The sequence below is a fragment of the Gallus gallus genome, chromosome 5 (genome assembly GCF_016699485.2).
Source record: "Gallus gallus isolate bGalGal1 chromosome 5, bGalGal1.mat.broiler.GRCg7b, whole genome shotgun sequence".
Lineage (NCBI taxonomy): Eukaryota > Metazoa > Chordata > Aves > Galliformes > Phasianidae > Gallus > Gallus gallus.
Window position 1 is genome coordinate 7107502 of NC_052536.1, and position 22935 is coordinate 7130436.

The window sequence follows — 22935 nt, forward strand, 5'->3', positions numbered from 1 at the left end:
TTGCATCTTAGAAAAATGCAACTGATTAAATATTACACTTTATAAATGCTTTCATATAATACATTTATGAATCCAGTAGTTCCTGGGAAGTAGAAATCTACTGAGAGTAGATTTAATTTACTTTTAATAGGGATTAGATGTATTTAAGTTTTGATAGTTTAACATTAATTTCAATTTTCAAGCAAATTTATTTTACACTAATTTAGATCTACTGTAATTCCAATTACTTGATACAGATTACGTCTCACTCCGATGTAACAAGAAAATGCAGTTTAACTCTCATAATCCCATTACTGCCTAGCATTTCCATAAAACAAGAGGCATTTAACATGCATACAAAAGACCCTGAGAAGAATAATTAAAAAAGATCATTCAATTTTAATATATTTACAAACAAATCACACATAAACACGCACACACTGAGAATGGTTAACTTTATGTTTGCTTGTTTCAGACTAAGCCTTCATCTTATTTCAGAGACCAGCTTTTCCATACATCCTCTACTCCCAGAATTAAAACATTAACTAATTCAGGTACTCACAAACACATTTCCCCCTCTACAAATACAGTCTCGTCTTGGGAGTACTATGCCATTCTGTCTCGTTACTTTCAGTTTCTGTGGTTGGGATTTGTGTCCTTTATGACCGGCAAAACTCATTTGATAAATTAATTTGACCTCTTGCTTGATACAAAAAAAAATAGCTCCTAGTCAGGCTATTTATTAGGGTTTATGATAATAGCAAGGTTTGGCAAACACTGTTAAAAACATCAGCAAACTAAAATTTTGCTACAAAATGCCCATAATGCTATCAATTAATTTTCCAGAAAGATTCATACCCATGGTTTTTCAGTTGTTAGGACATTTTTGGGAAGCCAAATTTTGACTGAAAATTAAGCAAATTAAAACTCCAAAAATGGCCAGAGACAAAAAGTTTTCACCTAAGACTATTCTGAACTTAGTGAATGTCCATTTATCAATAAAAACAGTGCTAATGATTGATTGCTACTACACCAATGACAAACAGTAACTGTTGGAAATGCAAAACAAATACTTCACAAGTGATCCAAAAATTAAGATGCATTCCATTCTCCTTGTAGGTTCTTGGCTGCTTTAACACAAGTTCAGGCTGCTACCAAAAGGGCAGCTGTACCAGTCTCCAATGAAAGCATTTGTTGCTGGTCTTCTGTTTGTGAGTCCCAGATCTGGTCAAGCTGTGTGGAGAGCTAAATATTAATCTTTATTCGTGTACCTGCATTTCCTTTTATAGCAGGACTGGTTTCTTGATCAAAGCTGTTACTCAGAAATTAAACGCTTGTACGAACGCAATGAAGAATGAATGCATGCACTAGATAGATAAGCCCATCCTTTTCCATTGCTCTCTCCACTTACAATTTAAAATACCCAAACCAACCAGGAAACTGGGTTTTGTTATGACTTCTTATCTGGTTCTGGATAGCTAAACGTCCAGCAATATTTAAATATCAACTACCAAACTCTGGGAATTACAAAGCCCTAATTTCTTAAGGTGTGAACATCCTTGAAAGAACAAAGCATCATAATAATTTTTTAGCAGCATAACAGAAATTAAAAGGTACAGTCATTCCATATCTCCATAGCACAAAGAGGATAGCTGCTACCACCCCTGCACTACTTACACCCACTCCTTACCCTCCCAAATATTACTTGATCTGATATATCAGCTTCCCTCCGATGCAGACTACATTCTAAGACTTTGTGCTTTAAGCATATCCTCCCACACTACCACTGTGTGCCCATTACAGCCTTCAGCACAACTGAAAGGGACAGTGTTCTTGCCTTACAGAGAGACATTTAGTTAAGCTTTATTGCTTCTAATTAACTAAAGCAAGAACTCAGAGGGAGCAGTAAAACAAGAAAGGTTAGCTTTAAATAGTGTTTTTACTTTACTTTTATTACACTCTCCTAAATTCTTAAGCCGATCTGTCAGGGCACAAAACAAACTGTACAATATCAAATACTTTCAAAAGAGTGCTCAGCAGAATAAAAGCCCACAGAAATCCCCCAAGACTTTTTCCCCCAGGTCATTTGGTCTCTGGATATAAGCATTTCCCACGCAAAGATAGAGTGCAGCTTTGGAAGGGAAATGCATTAAGCTCTTCTTCATTAGGTAGAGCAAAGCAGAATAGTTATTGTACTAGACAAAAGCAATTGAAAACCAAGAACCAAAGGAAACCATACCTGCTAGCATTTTCCTGCTTTTCACAATAGCTGTGTTTTTCCTGCTCTTAGAACTCAGCAGTACACAAGTATCATAGACATAGGCTCAGTTATTTGTATCTGCAGTGGATAATACTGTGAAATAGATTTTTGCTTAGAAGCTAAACCACTATTAGTAAGAAGGCTTTATCTTCCAAAGTAAACGAGCAATGTCAACAAATGTAGTAGTAGTGTGGGCTAAAAAAGGCACAATGTATTAAGATAGAGGCCCAAGCTTTCTTTAGATAGGATCCAGCATTATACGAACAGCATAATTGATTAACTGGGAAAGGAAAAGAGAAGGGAAAGGGAACAAGACTGGGCTTAGTTTACTGCATGCAGTTGCAGAACTTGCAATATCTCAAAGATTGCCATACATACTAAACAACTCAGTGAGAGTTGGAGTATCCTAGTTGCTTAGCTCCCAAACCTATGGCATCCCCTCAGGAATGTTTTGTTGCTAATAAAACAGCCCAAGCGCAGTGGGAGCTCCTCAATATAAACATAAATAAAACAAACACAGGAACACCAAGGCATTCATTTCACACAATTGTACTGCCTTATGCTGAGCTAACATACCAGCTATTACTGGTTTTGTCCTGCAGATCTCCAGGATCTATATTTAGCCCCTCCTCACCCTCATCACATCCAGGAAAATATAGTCTGAAATGCAATAAACGTGAGCTCATGAGGCTTTGTACTAGTTAGTCATTATCAAGACAAAGGGCAGATGGTTGTACTCCTCACTCAGCAGGCATGTCAATAATATGAGATATATGGTCAACGCTAGAGAAACAGGCCCTCCATTCTCACCAGCTCCCTTAGCTGGTCTGCACTGCTTTGCACAGATACAACAATCAAGTCCACCCATCCCCCCCTCAGTCTTACCACAATCCACTGCTGTGACTGCATGCATAAAGATGAACCTTCACACAGCTCCTATTGCAAAACAGCTGTTAACGAGCACACTTTTATACCATACAATGCTTTGAGGAGGACAGCTGAAATGATGCTAGTGCCATTTAGGGTGATTTAGCAGAAAAAAATATCCGAACAGGCTTTGTAGATTAGGTGACAGGCTTTTTCTTTTCTCTAAAAATACAATTTATACTCTTAGCACAACTAATGACATAGAATGCTTTCCAGTATAATTATTTAAGCCTCCTAAAGATGTTTATATGTATATACAATACTTGAGATTTATAATTTGTTCCTTTGCGTTCTCTCGATAAAAGTAATACATGTGAATGTGCATTCAACATCTTGTAGGAATACTCAGCTATGCATGTATCAACTCTCACTTTGTTCACTGCTTCCCTCACATTTGGGCCTGAAACTGGGCACATGGATTTACAAGGTCTGAACATTCATTCTGATTAAGTATTTCTATGACGGCTTTAGCATTTTAACATGAAATACAACTTCAGAGCATAAGAGCTTAAGAACAGCATTTAGCATATCTGTTTTATGACTGCATTATAATTTTTATTATATAGCTAATCCTATAAAGGAGGCACACGCTGATAATTAACAGGTGCAATAGCTCTTCATTTGCAAAAAGAAGACATCTAACCTCTTCTCTGCCACTGGTATAAAACAAATCAACAAAACAACTATCCCACCTTTCTCCCTTACCAGCTTTAGCTGCTCTTACCTTTGGCTTGCAAGCTCATGTTATATTTTTTTCTTCTAATACAGCTCAAAATGCCATAATGGAGCAAGGTATAAAAGGAGAATTAGTCAGCTACATCATTACATCAAATAAACCCTACATCTCTTATTAAGCTAATGCCTGACAGTAGCATGGTCCAAAATAAAGCCATTTACCTGACTTTTAGACAGTAAAGTGAATGCAGATTTTAACATTTGATTTTGGCACGCGGGAAAAACATTTAACTTAGGACAACAGTAAGAAATAGGCTCAAAATATATTAGTGCTCCATCTAACTGCTGTTTGACTGTGATGAATTATTGTGTATTTCCTAAGAAATATACTAAAGATAAATATGTAGTGCATTAGCAAGAATATGCAGCTATTGCAGTATCTGTACTTCACATCACTTCAGCAGGACAGATTCCTGGTAAAGTTCAGCACTGGTCATCCACAACTGTGGCTATCACTGCTGTAAAAAAATACAGAGATGGAACCAAGTCCAAATGGTAGGAGATCAGAGAAGAATTAATTGTCAAAGTAGCTTAAAACAGCAGAAAGAAGCCCTAATCACCATATTTTCTCTGGGTCAGTCAACTGCTTCCCCTCTTGCAGAAAGTAACACATAACCATGGTTTATTTGCTCTTGGTCCTGCTTGGTCACCATTACTAAACAGCTTTTATTATTATTTTTTAGACTCAGTATAAAATACAATCAGTGTAGGAAGAACTACAGAACAGGCTGACAGCCTCCAGCTCTGACTTAGATTGAGAAGTCCATTTGGAAGAGAGGAGAGAGTCATGAAAAGAGCACACCCAGAAAACTCCTCATTTTGTGCCAGATCTGTAGAAAAGTAAATGTGAAAATGTCAACGGTGGTTTCCAGGCTGAAGTCAGTGTAGAGCATTTTTTTTTTCCTTTTTGTTTTTTATTGGTGGTGAGGCTTTCCTTTGTTTGTTTCCGTAAAAGGTCACAAAGGTCATAGGAAAAAAAAGCCAAAGAAGTCTGCAACATAGCCAAAACCAGCAGAACGTTCTGTTTTCAGCTCTGCCATAAGATGGCAGAGCAACACCACTTCTGTTAGAGGTAGTTGATTTTCACATTGCCTGTTACAGCAAACACAGGGAACAAAATTATCCGTAGAAATAAAAAGTTTCCCTTGTGTATGCTTATTGGTTTTGCAAGACATATCTCACTCAAATCCAGGGAGATACCTAAAATAACATCAGAGAGATCAAAAATCTAGCTCATAAGCCTCTTAACAGGCTTTAAAAGAATCTGTCTTAAACTGCTTTTTAAAAAAAAACTGCTTTCATGATGGCAGAAAAAAAGGGCTTCAGGAAAATGAAGATGTGTGCAATACTGTCTAACCATGAGGAACCTTATTACAAATAAGAGCGACACAATCAACACAGCTTTTGCTCTTAGACTGAAAAAGCCATAGAGAAACCAATCTTGCTCTCTGTGCTGACTGCAAGGGACAGTAGTTGGCAAACTCTTCTCCCCTCCTCCCTCAGTCTAAGCAGGATCCAACCAGTATGTGCATGTACGCTGATATGACATATTCTGAGCTTCCTGGAAGCGCTAAACTGAAGCTAGCTTTGGATTAACATCCCTATTTTCCCACTTCTGTAACTAGCCTTCTACTCCAAGAAGCTAAGAATTACCTAGCTGCTTCTATCACTACAACCACATATAGTGTTTTCTGCCAGAGGGTACTCGCTGCTTAGCTACTGTCAACTAGCAATGAAGTGACTAGCTCTCTTCTGCAGTGAAACATGCTAAGTATGTTCTGCTACCAGGAGGTAGCACAGTGGGATGAAAAAATAGGGGAAGTACCAACATGTACCAAAGCCAAAGAAACACCCTGTCTCTGCAATGGTAGATGGAGCTGTAAGTACTTGCAGGAAGCGAGAAATCTGAAAATACTGGTTATCCTGTAAGGCAACGTGCAGACAACACAAGTTTGCTGAAATAACTGTGGTGAGATGTGGCTCAAAGAACTAGCAGCAAGCACTGGCATCTGGAATAAAGTCCAGGCCTCTGCTTTTATTTTTAAACCAGGCAGAATTGAGACTTCAGGTCTCCTATGCACTATGTGAATATCTAATGATTTCAAGACAGCTAGAGGTCTTCCTTTGGACAGGAGCTTTGGAAGCACAAGCAGAGGTACTTGAGCATGCCAAGGCTGCTGAACAGTCAGCAAATAGTTTCCTTCAAATACTCCGGGTCCAATCTAAAAGAGCAAAATAAGAGCTACTATAAAGTTCCGCCATATACCACAAATGTGATTGTGCATGCTGTGAAGTGGAGATGTGAATGCACAGCAGTTCCTCCTCACCTCTGCTTTGGAGAGGATAACTTACAACCATCTCAGCAAAAATTGGCAGATATCAGAACTTGAGGGTTTAAGATCACTATCACATCTGCAATGACAAAAATGAATTTAAAGGAGTTTGAATGCTGTAATAAAGATTCAGAATGTTGAAAACTGAACTACAACACTGGCCAGTTCTTTAAAACCAATATAGTAAAAAACTGAAGGCCTTCAATGAACATCACAGAACACTAGAGAAAACACCATACTTAAGACAAAACACCATTTTGTTTTATGATGCATGATGCAGATGCATGGTATTCCACACAATCAGCATTAATTTAAGCAGCTAAGTTCTTTTCCACTCAGAACAACTGAAAGACAGTCCATTTAAGGTTTAATGCCAACGCTTCCTTCAAAGCTAATGTAGAAGTAGGAGACTGGTCAGTATGTTTATTAGGAGCTCAAAACAATGAATTCAACCAATACAGATTTCAATTAAAACAAGTAAGCTTTATTCTTAAGTTGATGTAAATGAGACTGAACATGTAGTGAGTTTGTGAATGTTTTAGTTCTTTCTCCATATGTTCAACTCAAACTTCATTGCCATGGGGGTTTGCCACACATTTGTGAGCAGCATTGTGCTGATCAGGCGATATCTCTGTCCAATTCTACAAAAAAAAAAAAACAAAACCCAAAAACACCCTAGACAGCAAATACTAACTCCCTACAGATAAATAGCTGAAAAACTCTGAATAGCAGTGTTTCTTTCACAACTTCGTGCACAATGCAACCCTTTTCATGTAGGAAAGCGCTATGTCAAACCCCTAGAATACTGCAGCTCACAAATACTGCAGAATACTGTAGTTTTGTGCCACTCTGTGCTAGGTTATATTGAATTACTGTACATCAGTTGTTGCGCTGTTCCTTACCCTTATGCAATATGCATGGGGTTGGATTCATGATTTATGAACTTTCTGCCTTCTCCAGAACAGAGGTCAAAGAAACTACAGCTTTTATTTTCTCAAAAACAAAAAACCAAAAAAAAAAACAGTGGATGGATAATGCAAAACAAGATAGGTTAGATGAATCTGCAACCTAGGTATAGTAAATATCAGTGAAGCACAACTTATGCTCAGAGGGACTCTTTAAAAAGGTTTCCTAACACTGAAATCATGTGACATTGAAAACAGGAGACACTTCAGAGCTGTGAACTAAAAACACAGCTAAACAGAAGAACTGCCATTAACATTCAATTACATGTAACAACAAGGAACTCCTTCAGTTTAGCAGCTTCTGCATTTTTGCATGCTTTTCTCCAGAAAGATGAAAACAGTTGTTAACTTTCCAGGTTGTTTTTCTAGAATTTTAGATTTCCCCCATGCACGTAATATATTCCTTGGAGTCCTGAACCGTCCCACGTGCAATACAGTAAATCAAAAGATTCCTGCAGTTTCAAGCCCTCACCTCTCCTCACAGGAAGGATTCCAGGTTTAAGACCACAAAGAGTTAATTCTAGCAGCCTCTAGCACTTCAACTGTTACAAGCCAGAAAAAAAGAAATCAGGCAAGAAACTACTGGTTACTTAGGTGTGTTTGTTGTGTGTCATTTTTAAACCCAAGATAAATCAAAGTTTGACACTGCTGTGCCACAAAGCATAGCCTGTGTACCAGGGTGGAACCTCGGGCACACAAAGAAAAGCTTCCAAGTACGTTCCGCTTTTCTGTGCTTTCACAGTCTTTTCCTTGTGAGCTGTTTCAGCCTAGATTCTTTTACTTTTTTTTCCCCAAAATTTGGAGCTTGAAATACACAAAGCAACTGTCTAAACTTGACAAGTGTGCAGTAACACTGAGAACATTTCAGCTTAGGTTTTCTTAAACTTGGGATGTTTTCTTTTGCACCTTCATTCATCCCTCACATGCTCACCTTGAAATACCTTCAGTTTGCTACACAAATTTTTGTTATAGGATACAATTAAATAAACAAAGACAAAACCTCATCTCTCAGGATTCTCTTTGCGCGAACTGCAAAGGTCAGAATTGCACAATGGCTAAATTAACCTAATCAGAGAAAAAAACAGTATGAATTCAGAGCTTCCACAATGCCACTCTTCTGTTGCACATTATTTTTACACACTTGTTTATGACCATTTGAACACCCAGAAGCGTTATTATCTAAAACTCCTTAAGCTCCCTAATTGCCTTGACTCCTTGGCAGTGCAACTGAGCCCAGAGAAAGCTCCATTTTGCCACAAGACTGCTTTGGGCACACAAACTTCCAGCAAAGACTACAGTCTTCACTACCATAAAGTCTTCTGTAGCTGCTCACTATTCTTGAAGTCAAGTAACTCAGTGTTGTCAAGGTATCAAAACAGTCTTCTGCACCATAGTTGTAATAGGCCACCAACCTCAAGCAGCATTTGAACCAGGCTGTTTGCTTGGTCATTTTTACCCTCTCTCAGGAAAATTACCCTTAATCCAAACAATCTTCTCCAACAAGATGTTAATTGCGTACACACATGAATATCTTGGAAAGAGATGCTTCTGCAACGTGAAACATCCATGATGCAATATTTGTTTCAAACCCCCTGAAGGCTCAGTTCCCTCTTTCAGTTTGTGATCCTGCAGCTAAGATCAATGGCAGCAAAATCGGGCGCAGTCTGTTTGCCAAGTCCCACCATCTAACAGCAACTGTCTAACAACAACCACTATAGTCGTACCATTAGGGCACATGTATCATTAAGTTTTCAAAGCAGAGCACACAATACTTGTCATCAACATGCAATCAGACTATTTATCAGTGCTTACCTAACAGTTTGCCTGCAACAACTGTCTACTGTAAGTTCCCTTTTTGAAGACCTCCTTCGGCTTGCTCTCTCAATTCAAATGAATTAAAAGTTTATAAACCCACTGAAGCAACAGCATCTGCAATATCATTATCAGTGGTGTATCAGCACTCCAATTTCTGCTTCACTGTGCATTCAACTCTGCCTTAAAAAAAAAAAAAGACTCAAACTGTAGGAAAAAGATTTTCTTAAAGATGTGAGGTTAGAAGCTCCTAGGATGTTTTCATAAATTTGCAGGAAAAAAGTACCTTGCAACTGAACTTGCCACTCTTTTCTCACTCTTCTATTTATTGCTATCTACAATGATATTCAAACTCGTTTGTAAATAGACTACATCCTACATATCTTAACACAACCATGGAAATAGTTCTTACACTTTAATATTTCCAGGCTGTATGAATCCTTTCTCACTCCAAATTCAATTTTTTGGAGCAGACTTTTTCAACATGTATCTCTGTCTGTGCTAACAATTCAAATTCAATATTAAAAAACCCTACATAGCTCTATATAGCATACTACATTTAATATACTTGAAATAAAATTCAGACTATAAACATTTTACTTCCGTGAAGCAGCAAAAATTCTCTTGTTTATCCTGCTCTGAAAACATTTAAGATTTTGCTACAGATTGACACTGAAAAGCCATTTATATCTGTATATATACACACGTTTTAGGGCTTACACAAAAATAAATTGTCCTCTAAATTACATGACTTATTTAAAAAGTGATTAATTTGGGGCTAGCGTTTCATTCTTGTATTCACTAATGTCATGAAAACAGTTTAACTCAATTACACTTAAAAGTGTCAAAACTACAATAAGAGCTGGTATTGTCTGTTCAGTGCTAAGCTTAAATTCCTTTAAAAAACACTGACTATAAAGACGACTTAACTCAATGTTTTTAAAAATCCTATAGTGGTAGGCACGCATCACTTATAAATAGGCTCCTGAAGCAAGACTTTTTCCTGAAGTTAACTGCCAGGCTGAGATAGATCTGGGATCTGCTGTTTCTTACTGTTTCCAAAAACTAATCTCCATAGCCATTCTTTTCTTCTAAAGAAAGAGGCAAAAGAAGAGTAATGTCAGAAAAAAACAAAGACAATCTAAGTACTTAACAATAACTGCATTACTTCCTTAGAACACTGTACACTGCTCTTCCATTAAGCTTATTAATGCACATAGTTAAAATTGATACAGCAGTTAAATCTAAACAGAGCTTAGACATCACATGTATTCAAGATACTTCAGCTCCAAGACACTTCAGCCTGTGACCAGGAGTTTTTGGCTCAACACCTGTCAGACAATCAACGTTTCAATTACAGTCTTCTTTATGGTTTATCTTCCATCAAACACTGTTTTGGAAAAGAATAGAATTTAAAAGCCCACAAAGTACTATTTTCCAGCAATTTTATTAATGAGCTATGTCCAAATCCTGCAGGAGGAAAAAAAATCAGTGTTCACAGTAACTTCGTAACAGCAGTTAAAATATCCTAGAGATGGACAGCAGAAATACCTGAGGATTCTTCATTCAGTTTCCATTTTCTACTTCTCCTTTGGACAAATGCAAATAATACCACAAGTTATACAAGTTTTATTTAACTCCCTTTTTTATGAGATAACACTTTTCCCTAAACCACTTCTCAATTTTTTATTTTATGCACACATGCTCTTACTTTCAAAAGCTGGCAAGGCCGAATGCTTCAGATGAGCCTCAGAAAGTAATTTCTCCAATAAAAGGTTTATTTCCATTCTTCACATTGCATCAACAAGCAGGAGGTACTGGTGACAAGCTGCGCTCCCTGCACTTCAGTTCTGACGCCCCCATTAAACTAACAGTTTAGCATTATAGCACCTATCAATTGTGGATCTTTCAAAGGCTTCCTTTAGAAGATCACAAACAGATGCACACTTAAGAGCATCAGTCAGCAGCCCTGAAGAATTTAAACTAATGCTGTGCCCAGACTAACTTCAGATCTTCTCCTCAGAAGAATCAGTGCTCCTGCATACAACACAGCAAAAGGACACTGAGTGTTCTGGCAAAAGCCAGCTCCCTAACAGCTCACACAAGGTACCACAGGCACTGTGTAAAAAGCCTTCTGGTAAAGCAGACAGGAAACAATGGTCACATGTTTCCTCTCATTTCCAGAAGTAGTCACTGATAAAACAGCAAGTCAGAAGTAACTGAACAAAACCAGAAAAGTAGAGAAAAGCTAGCAAAATATATTGATCTTTATATGTATGCGCATGCATATGGAGGCTGAGACACACACACATTTACACACTTCAGAAACTTCTCAAATCATTATGCTGTTTGCAAATTAATGTTTTATGTTCATAATTTAAACAACACCTCAAGTAATATTTTTGAAGAAACAAGACTACTTGAATCTGCTGTGGGTATGTTTGTTCTATATCACATTCTGTCAAAGACTATTTGCAGTGAGTGTAAATAAAAGAGAAGTAATCCAGGACGCAGAACAACAGAAGCCATGTGCACTGCATATGTTGTTAGAGAAGTCTTATAAACCCAACAATTAAGAGATAACATATTACACATAACTGGAAAAAGTCATTTTCCAGTATACCCATTTCACATTAAAAAAAGAGGTTACCTCAAAGGTGGGTGACAGGAACTCTTATCACTACTTCCCTGGTGAACTAATTCCTCGCCTTGGAACTTGCTACCCAAGGATGTTGAGGCACTGAATAGGCAAAGGACTACATAAAGGAAGCCAACTGCAGTCTATTTAGTAGAATATTCCTGAGGCCCCACAGAACTCAAAAGCCATGAAATGAATTTGAATACCAGCTAACACAATGTATACTCCAATAGAAAAAAAATATATGCAGCAAGGCTGTCTTAAATCAAGAGAACTATAGTTGCCAAAGAGCCTGTATTTGAGGACAAATGATTTAATTAAATGCAGCAGCAGCAAACAACCTGGAAGCAACTGTTTACAAGTAAGCATGAAAGGGTGCATAGATTAGGTAGGAAAGATGAAGAGGCAGATCAATAAGGAGTTCACTGTGGGTCAGTTCAAACAAGCTGCTACTCAGAGGAACAGCTCAGCCTTTTCTATTCAAAGAAATTGCATTATTTTCTGCTTCTGCCTTACCTGAAAAGCTTGTGTTCCATCTCCAGACTAACTTCCTAGGGAACCTGATGAAACTGCCAAAGATGAAGGAAAAGCTTCTTAAAAGAATCATCATAAAGATATAGCAAACAACCCTGAAGATCATATGAAAAGAATGGAAGGCAAACTAGGCAGGAAAATTAGCAACAGATGATTTCACTTAGAAGTGGCAGGCAATTCTTTCACCACGGCTTAAGGCCCAGGTGAGCTTCCTGTTCTCCATCAGGTCCTCAAGCAGTTAATTATGTAAAATACCTTTGCAATAACATATGCTGACTATCTGTTCTGAACTCTCCCACCTGGGTTTCTACAGTGACTCATCACAAACACAGGAGAATACCAATGCTTGCCTAAGTGGGAAGAAAAATTAAGATGACCTGAAAGCAGATTTTGCACTTTAAATGTTATCAACATTCATCAAGATGCAAGTCATTGCCTTATGTTTTACAGCTTTTGTGAAAATGCAGGTGACACTGACTTTGCTCTTAGCATGGTTATTCTAGATAGGCTTTTTGTTCTGCTTCCCACATCAACTGCCTGAGGAGATCGAGATTTCAGGCAAGCCACTGCATATCCATCTTATCCTAAGAGATGCCTGACATTAACAAGTTAATTAGTAAAACTTCATGCCAAGCACCTGTGAAGTGAGTGAAGGGAGCATCTGTTTACCAGACTCCCCATTCAGTTTATATGCCAGTTAAACTGATCACTGCTGGCACAGAGGGTAATAACTCCTGACATTTCAACAACAGTCAAGTGAAGCACAAAATCCAAGTTTCCAACAGAATGATTAAAATAACAGGATTACATACAATTCTGAAAGCAGACAAAAAAGCACTGAGAAAAACTGACTCCCTCTCCCCTCCCCCCCCATACTTGTTTTCTGGTCTAAGAACATCCCACATAGAATTTCAATAAAGTTCTAGCTAGAAGCAAGGTTATTTGATAGGTATTAGTACAGCCTTCAAAAGAGAAAAACACCAATTGCTTCTGTCTTAATTTTTCTAGTGCTTTTCCTTCTATGAGGTCAGGTTAAAAATAATTTTAGCTCATTAATTCCTACATAGCCAGTTAGGATTTCCTACTAGTGGCTCAACTCATAACAGTGTTTCCTCTCTCTAACAGTGGAGAGGAACATAAAAACAGTATTACTTAAAAATGAAGTGTTCCACCTCTCTCTAACCAAAGATTTAATATTGTTGCTATCATTAATATTCACTGAATTCTACTGCAGAACAAAACTAAAATATTTTCAGTGACCTAATATTCTGCCTTTCAAGTCATATCACACTCTTTGAAGAGATGTATAGGTACTAAATACACATTGGCTCCAAAATGCAGAAGTCATATCAAACACAGAAAACAGCACAGTGGCAGCTAATTCATCCAGAAACTGACTTACCAGCTTAAGTGCCGTACATTCCTATTAAAAATGAATAGGCTTGGTTTTAAATTAGAGTCACAAAGAGTGAAAGCTACCTTGCATGTTTTTCTTTCCAAATCAAATATTTAACAGAGGAAAACCACAGGTGTCACTGACAAGGAAATATTAGTTGTGACTTAAAACCATGTATGTGGACTGAAGACACGGGACCTGTTCTGCCACGTGACCTTCCAAGTGCATAACTCAACTGATATTTGTACTCACACAGGAATTAGAAATCTGCCATTTGTTTCCAATAAACAGAATTTAACATTCTTAAAGAAACAAAGTGGCCATTTCCCTGGTACATTCAGTGCCTGGCATTAATAAAGCCTTTAATCTCAATAGGCCTAGAACTACAGCTAAAGTCAGTCAATTGAGCAGGTAGCAAGAACAGAGGAACTGATGGCAGCACCTGAGTGGGGGAGGAAATAAAGGAGCCCAGAAGAAGCGCCCGCTCAGCAAAGGGAGAGTAAGCCTAAGATCCAAACACAGAAGCAGCCTTCTGGATTGTCATTTTTGCAACACGATATAGAAGAGAAAGGTGTTACCTAGTATTAAATAGTTGATTACAGACAAAAGCCCAGCCAGTAAATAAACAGAATGCAGTGGAAAATCATTCACAAGTCCTCCATCATAGCTTCTGAAAAGAGACCTTCTACCTGATGTCACATTATCAGTCAGCATTAGCTTATGTTGTACTCAGTGAAAGCTCATCCAATTCAAGAGGTTTGGGCTCCTCGTGCTTAAGCTCTCATGCCTTGAATCCTCTTCCCAGTAACTAGGCACAACAGTATTTGTTTTATACAACAAAAAGTAGATCTCTGATCAAAACTGGGAAAGCCTTGATCAAACAGAAAAGGTGAACTTAATTTGAAAATTAATAGGAAAACAAAATTGAACAAATCCTTTTAAGTGAAAACTTCACATAACTGTGTAATTATATTTAACTATTAAATGAACTACAATTTAAGAATTACATGCATTTAACAAAATACCTTGAAGGAACATGAAGCAAGTGCACTGCACAGCAAGTTGATCAGGTGATGCTCATTCTTCCTGCAAAGGACATACAGTAGCTACCAAGTTGCCTTGCTCCAGCCTGGCTAATCTGTTCAAAATTACTGCAAGAATTCATTTGAAAGCCTATTTGAAAACATCTTGCCTGGGAGTGATAACATGCATTTGAAGGACACACATTTGAAGGCCCTTTATATCATGTAAATAACTTGCAGTAAAGTTTCTATCCTATTAACTGCCCAAGTCTCACCTTCCAAAGACTCCGCAGATCTTCATACGCTGTCACTCTAAAGAAGAATCTCACTAACTGCTGCTCCTGTCCAGTCCAAGACTGAATCTTTAACCTGGAACGAGCACTGTCCTATGAGAGTACATTAAGTGAGTCGTACCTGATGACAAACTTAAGTCACATACAGTTAACTTCTGCTGTCTCATTTAGCTGCTTGGACAGTAAGCATAATATATAAAGCAAATCACGCATCACATGACAACACAGTGTCAATACAGCCAAAATGTCACATTCCTATTAAAATAAGAACAAATTCTGACAGCATTAACCTTTCTCCCATCATTTAACTATTTCATTTCCATGCCCACCAGTATGACAGCTTTTGAAAAGTCCTTACTTATTTTAAGCATGTGCCTTATGATGCTGAATCGCACTGAGAAAATACCTATATATAATAAAGGAAATCATGCTTCCTCACTTCTGACTCTTGACTATCATCCAAGTTAGGTGTCTAAACCCGTAACTATTTGCGTCTCCAGTTCTGAGATCACTTCATCAGGAAATGAGGAACAGTTGAGATACACAGTTTCATATGGATATAATTTTTCAGGAACATGAAACTGACTTGAATCTGAAATAAGACAGACATGAAGTTAGTAGTGGCTAAGCATTAAATAATTTGCACTGAAGTGAACTAGTAAATCAGATGTTTCTTGACAAAAAGAAGATCATCGTAACTACTTTTTGACCCTCCTAGGGTCTACAATGCAGATCAGAGCATCCCCTACCTCCTCTTATATGCCCTAACTTAAGAGGCAGAAACAACTTATAATTTATTCCTCTCTTCTGTGCATGGTGAATTTTAATCAAGGAGCAGTTGTAATGTCTTCTTTCCTCAAAGAATCATTTGTAAAGTTGATAATGCTTCAATAATAAAAGGCCATACTTCTTCCCTATGTGTTCATACAGAAACAAGAGGCCTTGCTTCTACCTGAGGGTTAGAATAACTACAGAATTACCACCCTGAAAGAAATAATTCAACTAGAATGAAATTAAAGGCTTCTGATAATAAACATTACTCTTGCAGTTAATGGATATAACTGATGTAAGAACGTGCACACACACTAAAAGCCATTCAAAGCCATCATTATCCCATATTCCAAAGAAACCAACTGCATAATTAGTAGTTACCTATCAGTGAGTCATATTTGTTGAAGTAGCCTTTAACTTACAGTCACCTCCAGACAGAAAGGTGGACAAAGTTATCTAAAGAAGCTCAGGAGGTTGAAAAAAAAAACCAAAACAATGTAGGTAATGCAAGTTAATGCTACCTTCCTCTGACCCACCACCAAATCAAGATGCTCTAACAGCCATGATTGCTTGCAAATCCCTGAAATATTAATCCACGTGCTAGCTACTGCAAATCCAAAGTGCCCTTTTAAGCTATGTGAAAAAGTAGTCATTTAAACACATAACTGGTATTACAAATAAAAATGCTAAGAGAAAGCTATCTGAAATTCAAAAGAAAGTTTCTATGACCAAGCACCACGCGTTTTGATACCAGCTCACAAAAGTTTAAGTTGACATTTGTTTCTGTGTTCTTTTGTTGTTGTTGTTTTTGTTTGCTTTTTTACCAAACATCAAGTATGTCACTAACTTGATTTTCCGAGACTTGTCGGGAAAAAACATGTTCATGAGTATAAAAACAGAATTCATACTATTCGGTTATTTTCCACAAATTACACTAAAAGCATGCAGAAATACAACAAACACTTAAAGGGCAAAAATACAATCAACACAACAGTTTTAAGCGATTTGTTTATTTTTTTGGTTTACAAACAAAGGCACCCAATATTTCTGTTTGTCTTATAAAAGCTCACAGATTTAGCATTTGTTTCTGAACATCTGTTCCTACAGCAGAAAAACATCACAGGAAAATATAATTTTTCCTGGTCCCAAATTTAAATACCTATAACTGTTAAGTGATCACGTTGTTTCAATTGTTCTTCTTATTTAACCAATTGGAATACCTCCTGTCATTTGCTACTCAGTACAGTGAATCCAGCTTCCTGTATCAAAACAAAGTTCCAGTCTATTTCTGACCAACATTTATTACGTGCAAACACTGAAGAACTGCAATAGAACAGGGTCCTGATATGGAAAGAAAACAGTACGTTCAGATAGAATTTCACAGACTGACCACAGGAAGCAACGTAAGTAACGTAATATATGTGACACTAAATCTATCATCAATTAAATAGGATGACTGATGAGTTTAATAGTCAATAGTCAACAGATAACCATGGACTTCAAAGAGAAAAAAAAAGAGTTTCTAAACTGTTAAATGTTTAAAGAGTAGAGGTGAAGTATCCTTTTCTCCAGTTATATATTCAACAGAATCGATTCCTAAGCAGCTATGGACCAGAAATCATCAATTCATTGGCTTCATAGTTTGCATTATTAACAAATCAATGTTAAAAGTATCACATGTAGTAATGACCATAAGGAACAAATTTTTTATGTGAATTGTTGCACAGAAATTATTTTTGGAATATGATGTATTTGTCTTTTTGCAAACTTCAGTCACATGCCAACATGAGATGAGGATGTCATTGGATTGTAGGCACCTCTGAAAAAAGTCTACAGTGCAGGAATGCTTAAGCATACTTTCAGGTCTAGTAAGATGCTTGGAGAGGTAACTAAAAATGTAATACACCTAATGCATTTGTTGAAGTGTAACATCTTCAGTCACAGAAGCCATAATTTATTTTCAGCCACAGTCAGAGGTCTCTCACACAAGGTGTGGTCCTAGACCATTTAGGCTTTTCATCACAAGCTTTATATATATATACACACAGATCATTTTAAAAAGGAATTACAGCTTAACTACTTGCTACAGAATACTTAGCTTCAACAAGGAAGCCATTATCTTTTCAAAATGAGATATACACCTGCATGAAAGGTGTTCTCCTTAAAGTAAGGAGTTTCCACAAGAATAGCAAAATAAGTTCTTTACATACTTAATTCAGATAGGACAACTACCAAGGGCAAGTATAATTTAGCTCTTGTGTAATTAAGTCATTTGTTTTTTTCAAGCAGATTCAAGAACATATTAACATACAGTATAAACTGATTTTAATGAAAAAATACTGGGCAAGGGTGCTGGTCAGTGCATCAATAAGTGGAAAACTACAGTGTTCTTAAGTAAGCAAAATTTCAAGGGATCTTTACTTATTGCCTTAAACAGGAATTCAGTCTTTTCTTACAATTTGCTATTTTCATGAGTTTTACCTACCAGAATGAATTAAATGCAGAAAAACACTTCCTCATATTTAAACCTAATAAGTTAAACTAAATCGTAGAAAAACTGTTAAGATATTTCCATTCTGAAGCACGATGCATCTTGCTCTGCTTGCCCAGCAAAACAAAGGCCTTTATTGGGGCAGAAATGAGAAAGTGTGCTTAGGCAATGGCATTACCCATGCATGGAACTTCATAGCTCACAAATTTCAAGAGTTATTCATTCATGAAGCATTCGCTAACACTATGCAAAAATTTACGAACAGGTATATCTCAACAAAAGCCTACAATTTGTCCAACTACAGTTACCAGTACTATAAATAACTATCAAGCATAATAAACTCCTTTCAAATACATTTACCTTTTGGAGTCAAAACTGTAACAATCAAGTGCTGGCTCTGTGTTACCAACAGAAAAAAAAAGAAGGACGGTCAATGATCACTTCCCCCCCCCACCCCTCAGGGCTACATCCCTTTTATCTACTCAATGATGGGTTCAATTCTGCTTTCAGAAGAGCAAACTGGTCATGCTGACAAACTCAAGTAGGATGAGGCCAATTCTGAGCACAAAACTGAATCACTCCAAAAACCCGATCACACAAAAGCCCTTTCAGAAGGGAGGGGGCTTTCTCTTAAAGCCAAGTAGTCATCATTACAATCTTACTTTGAGAAGGGAAGAAGTGGCAAAAAGACAATAGTTTTTCCCGGAGATCCACCAGCGTTCATACACTTCAGCAACTGTAAAACCCTTTGCAATTTAGCAGGATTTCAAATAAATAGGTCTACAATAACTAGCAAATCTTATATCAATATTTACCTTTCTCATTGTGGAACAAAAATAAAATTATGTTAAGGCAGATTTCAATCAAAAATGTCCCAAACTGCACAGTTATGTTGGTCAGTGGTCTAAAATGTTCTGCCCAGGTTAAAAACTTAAATGCTTACCTAAAGTCAATTCAGCCTGGCACGTGACCATTTTATTTTCTCTGTTTCAGGAAGATATATAACTAACTTTACATATACCATACTATGTATTTTGCACTCCAATTTAAAATAAAATTATGCTTTTACAAAACGTGAGATGATTACATGTAACAGATTTTGTGTAGTTAGACTGCTATATGCATAGATGCCCTAATGCTAAATTCTTGTTCTTCAGTATCTCATAGTACTGGAGGCTCTGAAGTAGGAGAGGAACTTGTAGCACAGACTAACCACAAAGTACCAGATATTTCTTGCCATTTGTGATCTTGCAATAAAGATGCGCCATATCAGGATCACAAGAATTGTATTGAATCCATAGCGTATGTTCCTTAACCTAAGAATAAAAAAGAAAAAGAAAATGTAAAAGCTAAGGTACAATGGCCTACAAAGGAAAAAAACCAATTTGTTCATCTGCTCATCTCAAGATACGTTAATACGACTGTAATAGTGTAAGTTAGTAAGTTGAGGACCAAGCAGGCTTTTTCACAGCTTACTGTTCAAAGAGAAACACACGAAAATTAAAGGTCAGTCCTGTAGTTAAATAAATATATACCTGCTTCACAGTTGTTGAATAAAACCTCCTGAAGTCAAGGTCACACATACTAACTTATATGTAAGTAGCTGCTATAAACTCAAAACCAGGCTATTTAACACTATCATCTTCACTCCTCTGTGCATTTCAAACTGAATAAGTAGAAACATGAGAAAATTTCTCATGAAACGCAGTCCATAATGTCCGCTGCAACTTTAGACTTCTTCCTGCTCAGGGAAGGACATTTAAGAATTAGGAGAAACTGAGTGCATATTTAGGGCAATTGGGATGTTTTGCAATAGTCTCATGTGTAAATATAGAAGCTCCATAATAAGCCAGAATCTGCAGAATTTTCTTAGAAAAAATGAGTGACCTCTTTGATTCAGTAGACCATGACAATCTGTATGGTCTAAGGCAACCCTAAGGAAATAATCACTTACACAGCTGTACAGGTATACTGGGTCTTATTATGCCCAGGCCTTACTCTACATAGCTTAATTGTGCAAAAGTAGTCTAGATTTCCATATTACACAAGTTAAAAAAAAAGAAGACCACTTCTATATTTACGGAAGTATTCTACTCAGTTTCCTAGAGAACATAGAATGGCTTGATTTCCTAGAGAATCTAGTTTCCTTACATAGCCATATCTCATCAGTAATGAAAACAGACTTAGCAACTTTAGATTAGCTAGAGTTTAGTGCTAAATGGTAACAAAAGAGAGGAATACAATACCTTGGACTAAAGATATGCTAGAATCTAACTCTCACTCATGCAACATAATCCTTTTATAAACAGAAATGGGATGATCAGATGCCATTCCAAGACTATTTTCTCATGTTATTCTGGTATGATCCTTTGTACAAAGAATGGCGCCCACAAAACTCCAGCACATTTCTAAATGGCATTCAAGTCCAAAATTCCCCATAATAAGCTGCCTGCAAGTATGACATTCATGCTTATAACATGCCTGAATGAAAATGACTATTTATCAAGTTCAGATTAGCACATTGCTATGCCACATGTGGCCTTTACAGCCATCTCATAGGCTAACGCAGGCAAGTTTGGCCAAAATTCTCAACATTGAGATCATCCACGTCAATTTCTTCTTCAGAAGACCATCTAGAAGAAAAAAGTCTGTCTATGCCAATAAAGTTCTGACTAGTAACAGTGCATGCTAAGCGGAGGAGTTAAGTCACAGATAAGAGGCTAAGAGAAGCCATCTTGAAGGAACATCAGAGTTTTCTGTCCTGGAGTGGAGTCCATACATGCTTACTTCTCTGCTTCCAGAGAACATGTTCCCAAAGTAAACAATGATTGTTGTGTTAAACCTCTGTGGCTGCACAAGCCATTCTGATCTTGTTTAACTGTGTACTTTTTTTAAGCCTTCCAAAATGGACCCTTATTAAAACCAGAAGTCTACATTACACAGCATACACTAGCAATTGGAACTATAGCCATAATGCCAGACATACTGAAATTACTAGTAGTTAGAACAACACAAGAGCAACAAGTGAAGGAAGAAAACTATAAACTACTTTAGACAACTAAACTAGGACAGAACTAACCTGGCACCCCTTATTCTACATCATTATATCATGCTTAATACATATACATAGAACTACTGACTGCACTCCCCCAACATCAAATTCCCTTGTGTTACACATTGAACATCCCCATCTTTCTGCATCACCCACCAAGTGGAGCCAGGTCCCTGGGCAAAAACAGTTCCACAGAGAGGTCTGCCCTTTCCAGAGGCTGGAAGGACCCAAACTGCTTTTCCCAACATGCTCTTTACATGTACTACAGGGACCTTATCTCCCTCTACGGTATGTAGGGAGCTGGAATGGGTAGGACCATCACGATTGATAGATCCCCTGGTGTTGACCAATCAGGTGGCTTCTGCCAGATGCTTCTCCCAGTGCTTAAATGTTCCACCGCCCATTGCTTTCAGCATAGTTTTTAACAACCCATTGTATCGTTCAATCTTACCAGAAGCTGGTGCATGATAGGGAATATGATAAATCCATTCAATGCCATGTTCTTTGGCCCAAGTACTTATAAGAGAATTTTTAAAATGAGTCCCATTATCTGATTCAATTCTCTCTGGGGTGCCATGTCGCCACAGAACTTGTTTCTCCAGACCTAATATGGTATTTCTGGCGGTAGCATGGGGTACTGCATATGTTTCAAGCCACCCAGTGGTCGCTTCCACCATGGTGAGCACATAACGCTTACCATTGCAGGATCGTGGCAAGGTGATATAGTCAATCTGCCACGCCTCCCCATATTTATACTTTTGCCATCGCCCTTCCTCCCAGAGAGGTTTCATCCTCTTGGCTTGTTTAATTATGGCGCATGTTTCACAGTCATGAATAACTTGTGCAATAGCATCCATAGTTAAGTCCACCCCTCGGTCTCTAGCCCACTTATATGTTGCATCTCTCCCCTGATGGCCCGAGGTCTCATGGGCCCACCGAGCTAGAAATAATTCACCCTTGTTCTGCCAGTCCAAGTCTATTTGAGCCACCTCAATTTTGGCAGCCTGATCTACCTGATGGTTATTTTTCTGTTCTTCCATAGTCCGACTCTTGGGCACATGAGCATCTACGTGACGCACCTTTACCACCATATTCTTTATTCGGGCAGCAATGTCTTTCCACAGTTCAGCAGACCAAATAGGTTTACCTCTCCGTTGCCAGTTATTTTGCTCCCACTGCTGTAACCACCGCCATAAGGCATTTGCCACCATCCATGAATCAGTATAAAGATAAAGCACTGGCCACCCCTCCAGTTCAGCGACATCTAAGGCTAGTTGGACAGCCTTGACCTCTGCAAACTGACTTGATTCTCCTTTTCCCTCAGTGGCCTCTGCAACTTGTCACACGGGGCTCCACACAGCAGCTTTCCATCTGCGATACTTCCCAACAATACGACACGATCCATCTGTGAACAGGGCATATTTCTTTTCACTTCCTGGTAGTTCATTGTATGGTGGGGCCTCTTTGGCACGTGATACCTCTTCTCCTGGTGATGTTTCAAACTTTTTACCTTCAGGCCAGTCCATGATCACCTCTAAGATTTCTGGACGACTGAAGTTCCCCATTCGAGCTCGTTGTGTAATCAGTGCAATCCACTTGCTCCAAGTGGCATCAGTAGCATGATGGGTGGAGGGAATCTTTCCTTTAAACATCCAGTTCAGCACTGGCAGTCGAGGTGCCAGGAGGAGCTGCGTCTCAGTACCGACTACTTCGGAAGCAGCCCTAAC

At 37.9% G+C, this 22935-nt stretch overlaps 2 protein-coding genes across 15 annotated transcripts in view; both read right to left on the reverse strand.

Annotated features, from left to right (window-relative positions):
* The window catches only part of OVCH1 (ovochymase 1), a 37242-nt gene extending 18634 nt beyond the window's left edge, over positions 1-18608 (reverse strand). For 3 of the 7 annotated variants that reach the window (XM_046942217.1, XM_040702104.2, XM_040702102.2), the window contains exons 1-2: positions 13586-18608; positions 12166-12218 (exon numbers count right to left, since the gene is read on the reverse strand). The gene's annotated coding sequence lies outside the window, so the exon portion shown is untranslated. Of the gene's footprint in view, positions 1-1669 lie in introns of all 7 variants that reach the window. The other 4 variants (XM_046942218.1, XM_040702103.2, XM_046942216.1 and 1 more) reach the window with 3 other exon arrangements.
* FAR1 (fatty acyl-CoA reductase 1) overlaps positions 16660-22935 on the reverse strand; it is an 83843-nt gene continuing 77567 nt past the window's right edge. For all 8 annotated transcript variants that reach the window (XM_015286362.4, XM_015286359.4, XM_040700807.2 and 5 more), the window contains exon 12: positions 16660-19472. In XM_015286362.4, coding sequence (XP_015141848.1) covers positions 19310-19472 — 163 coding nt within the window. In that variant the 3' untranslated portion in view covers positions 16660-19309. The remainder of the gene's footprint in view (positions 19473-22935) is intronic.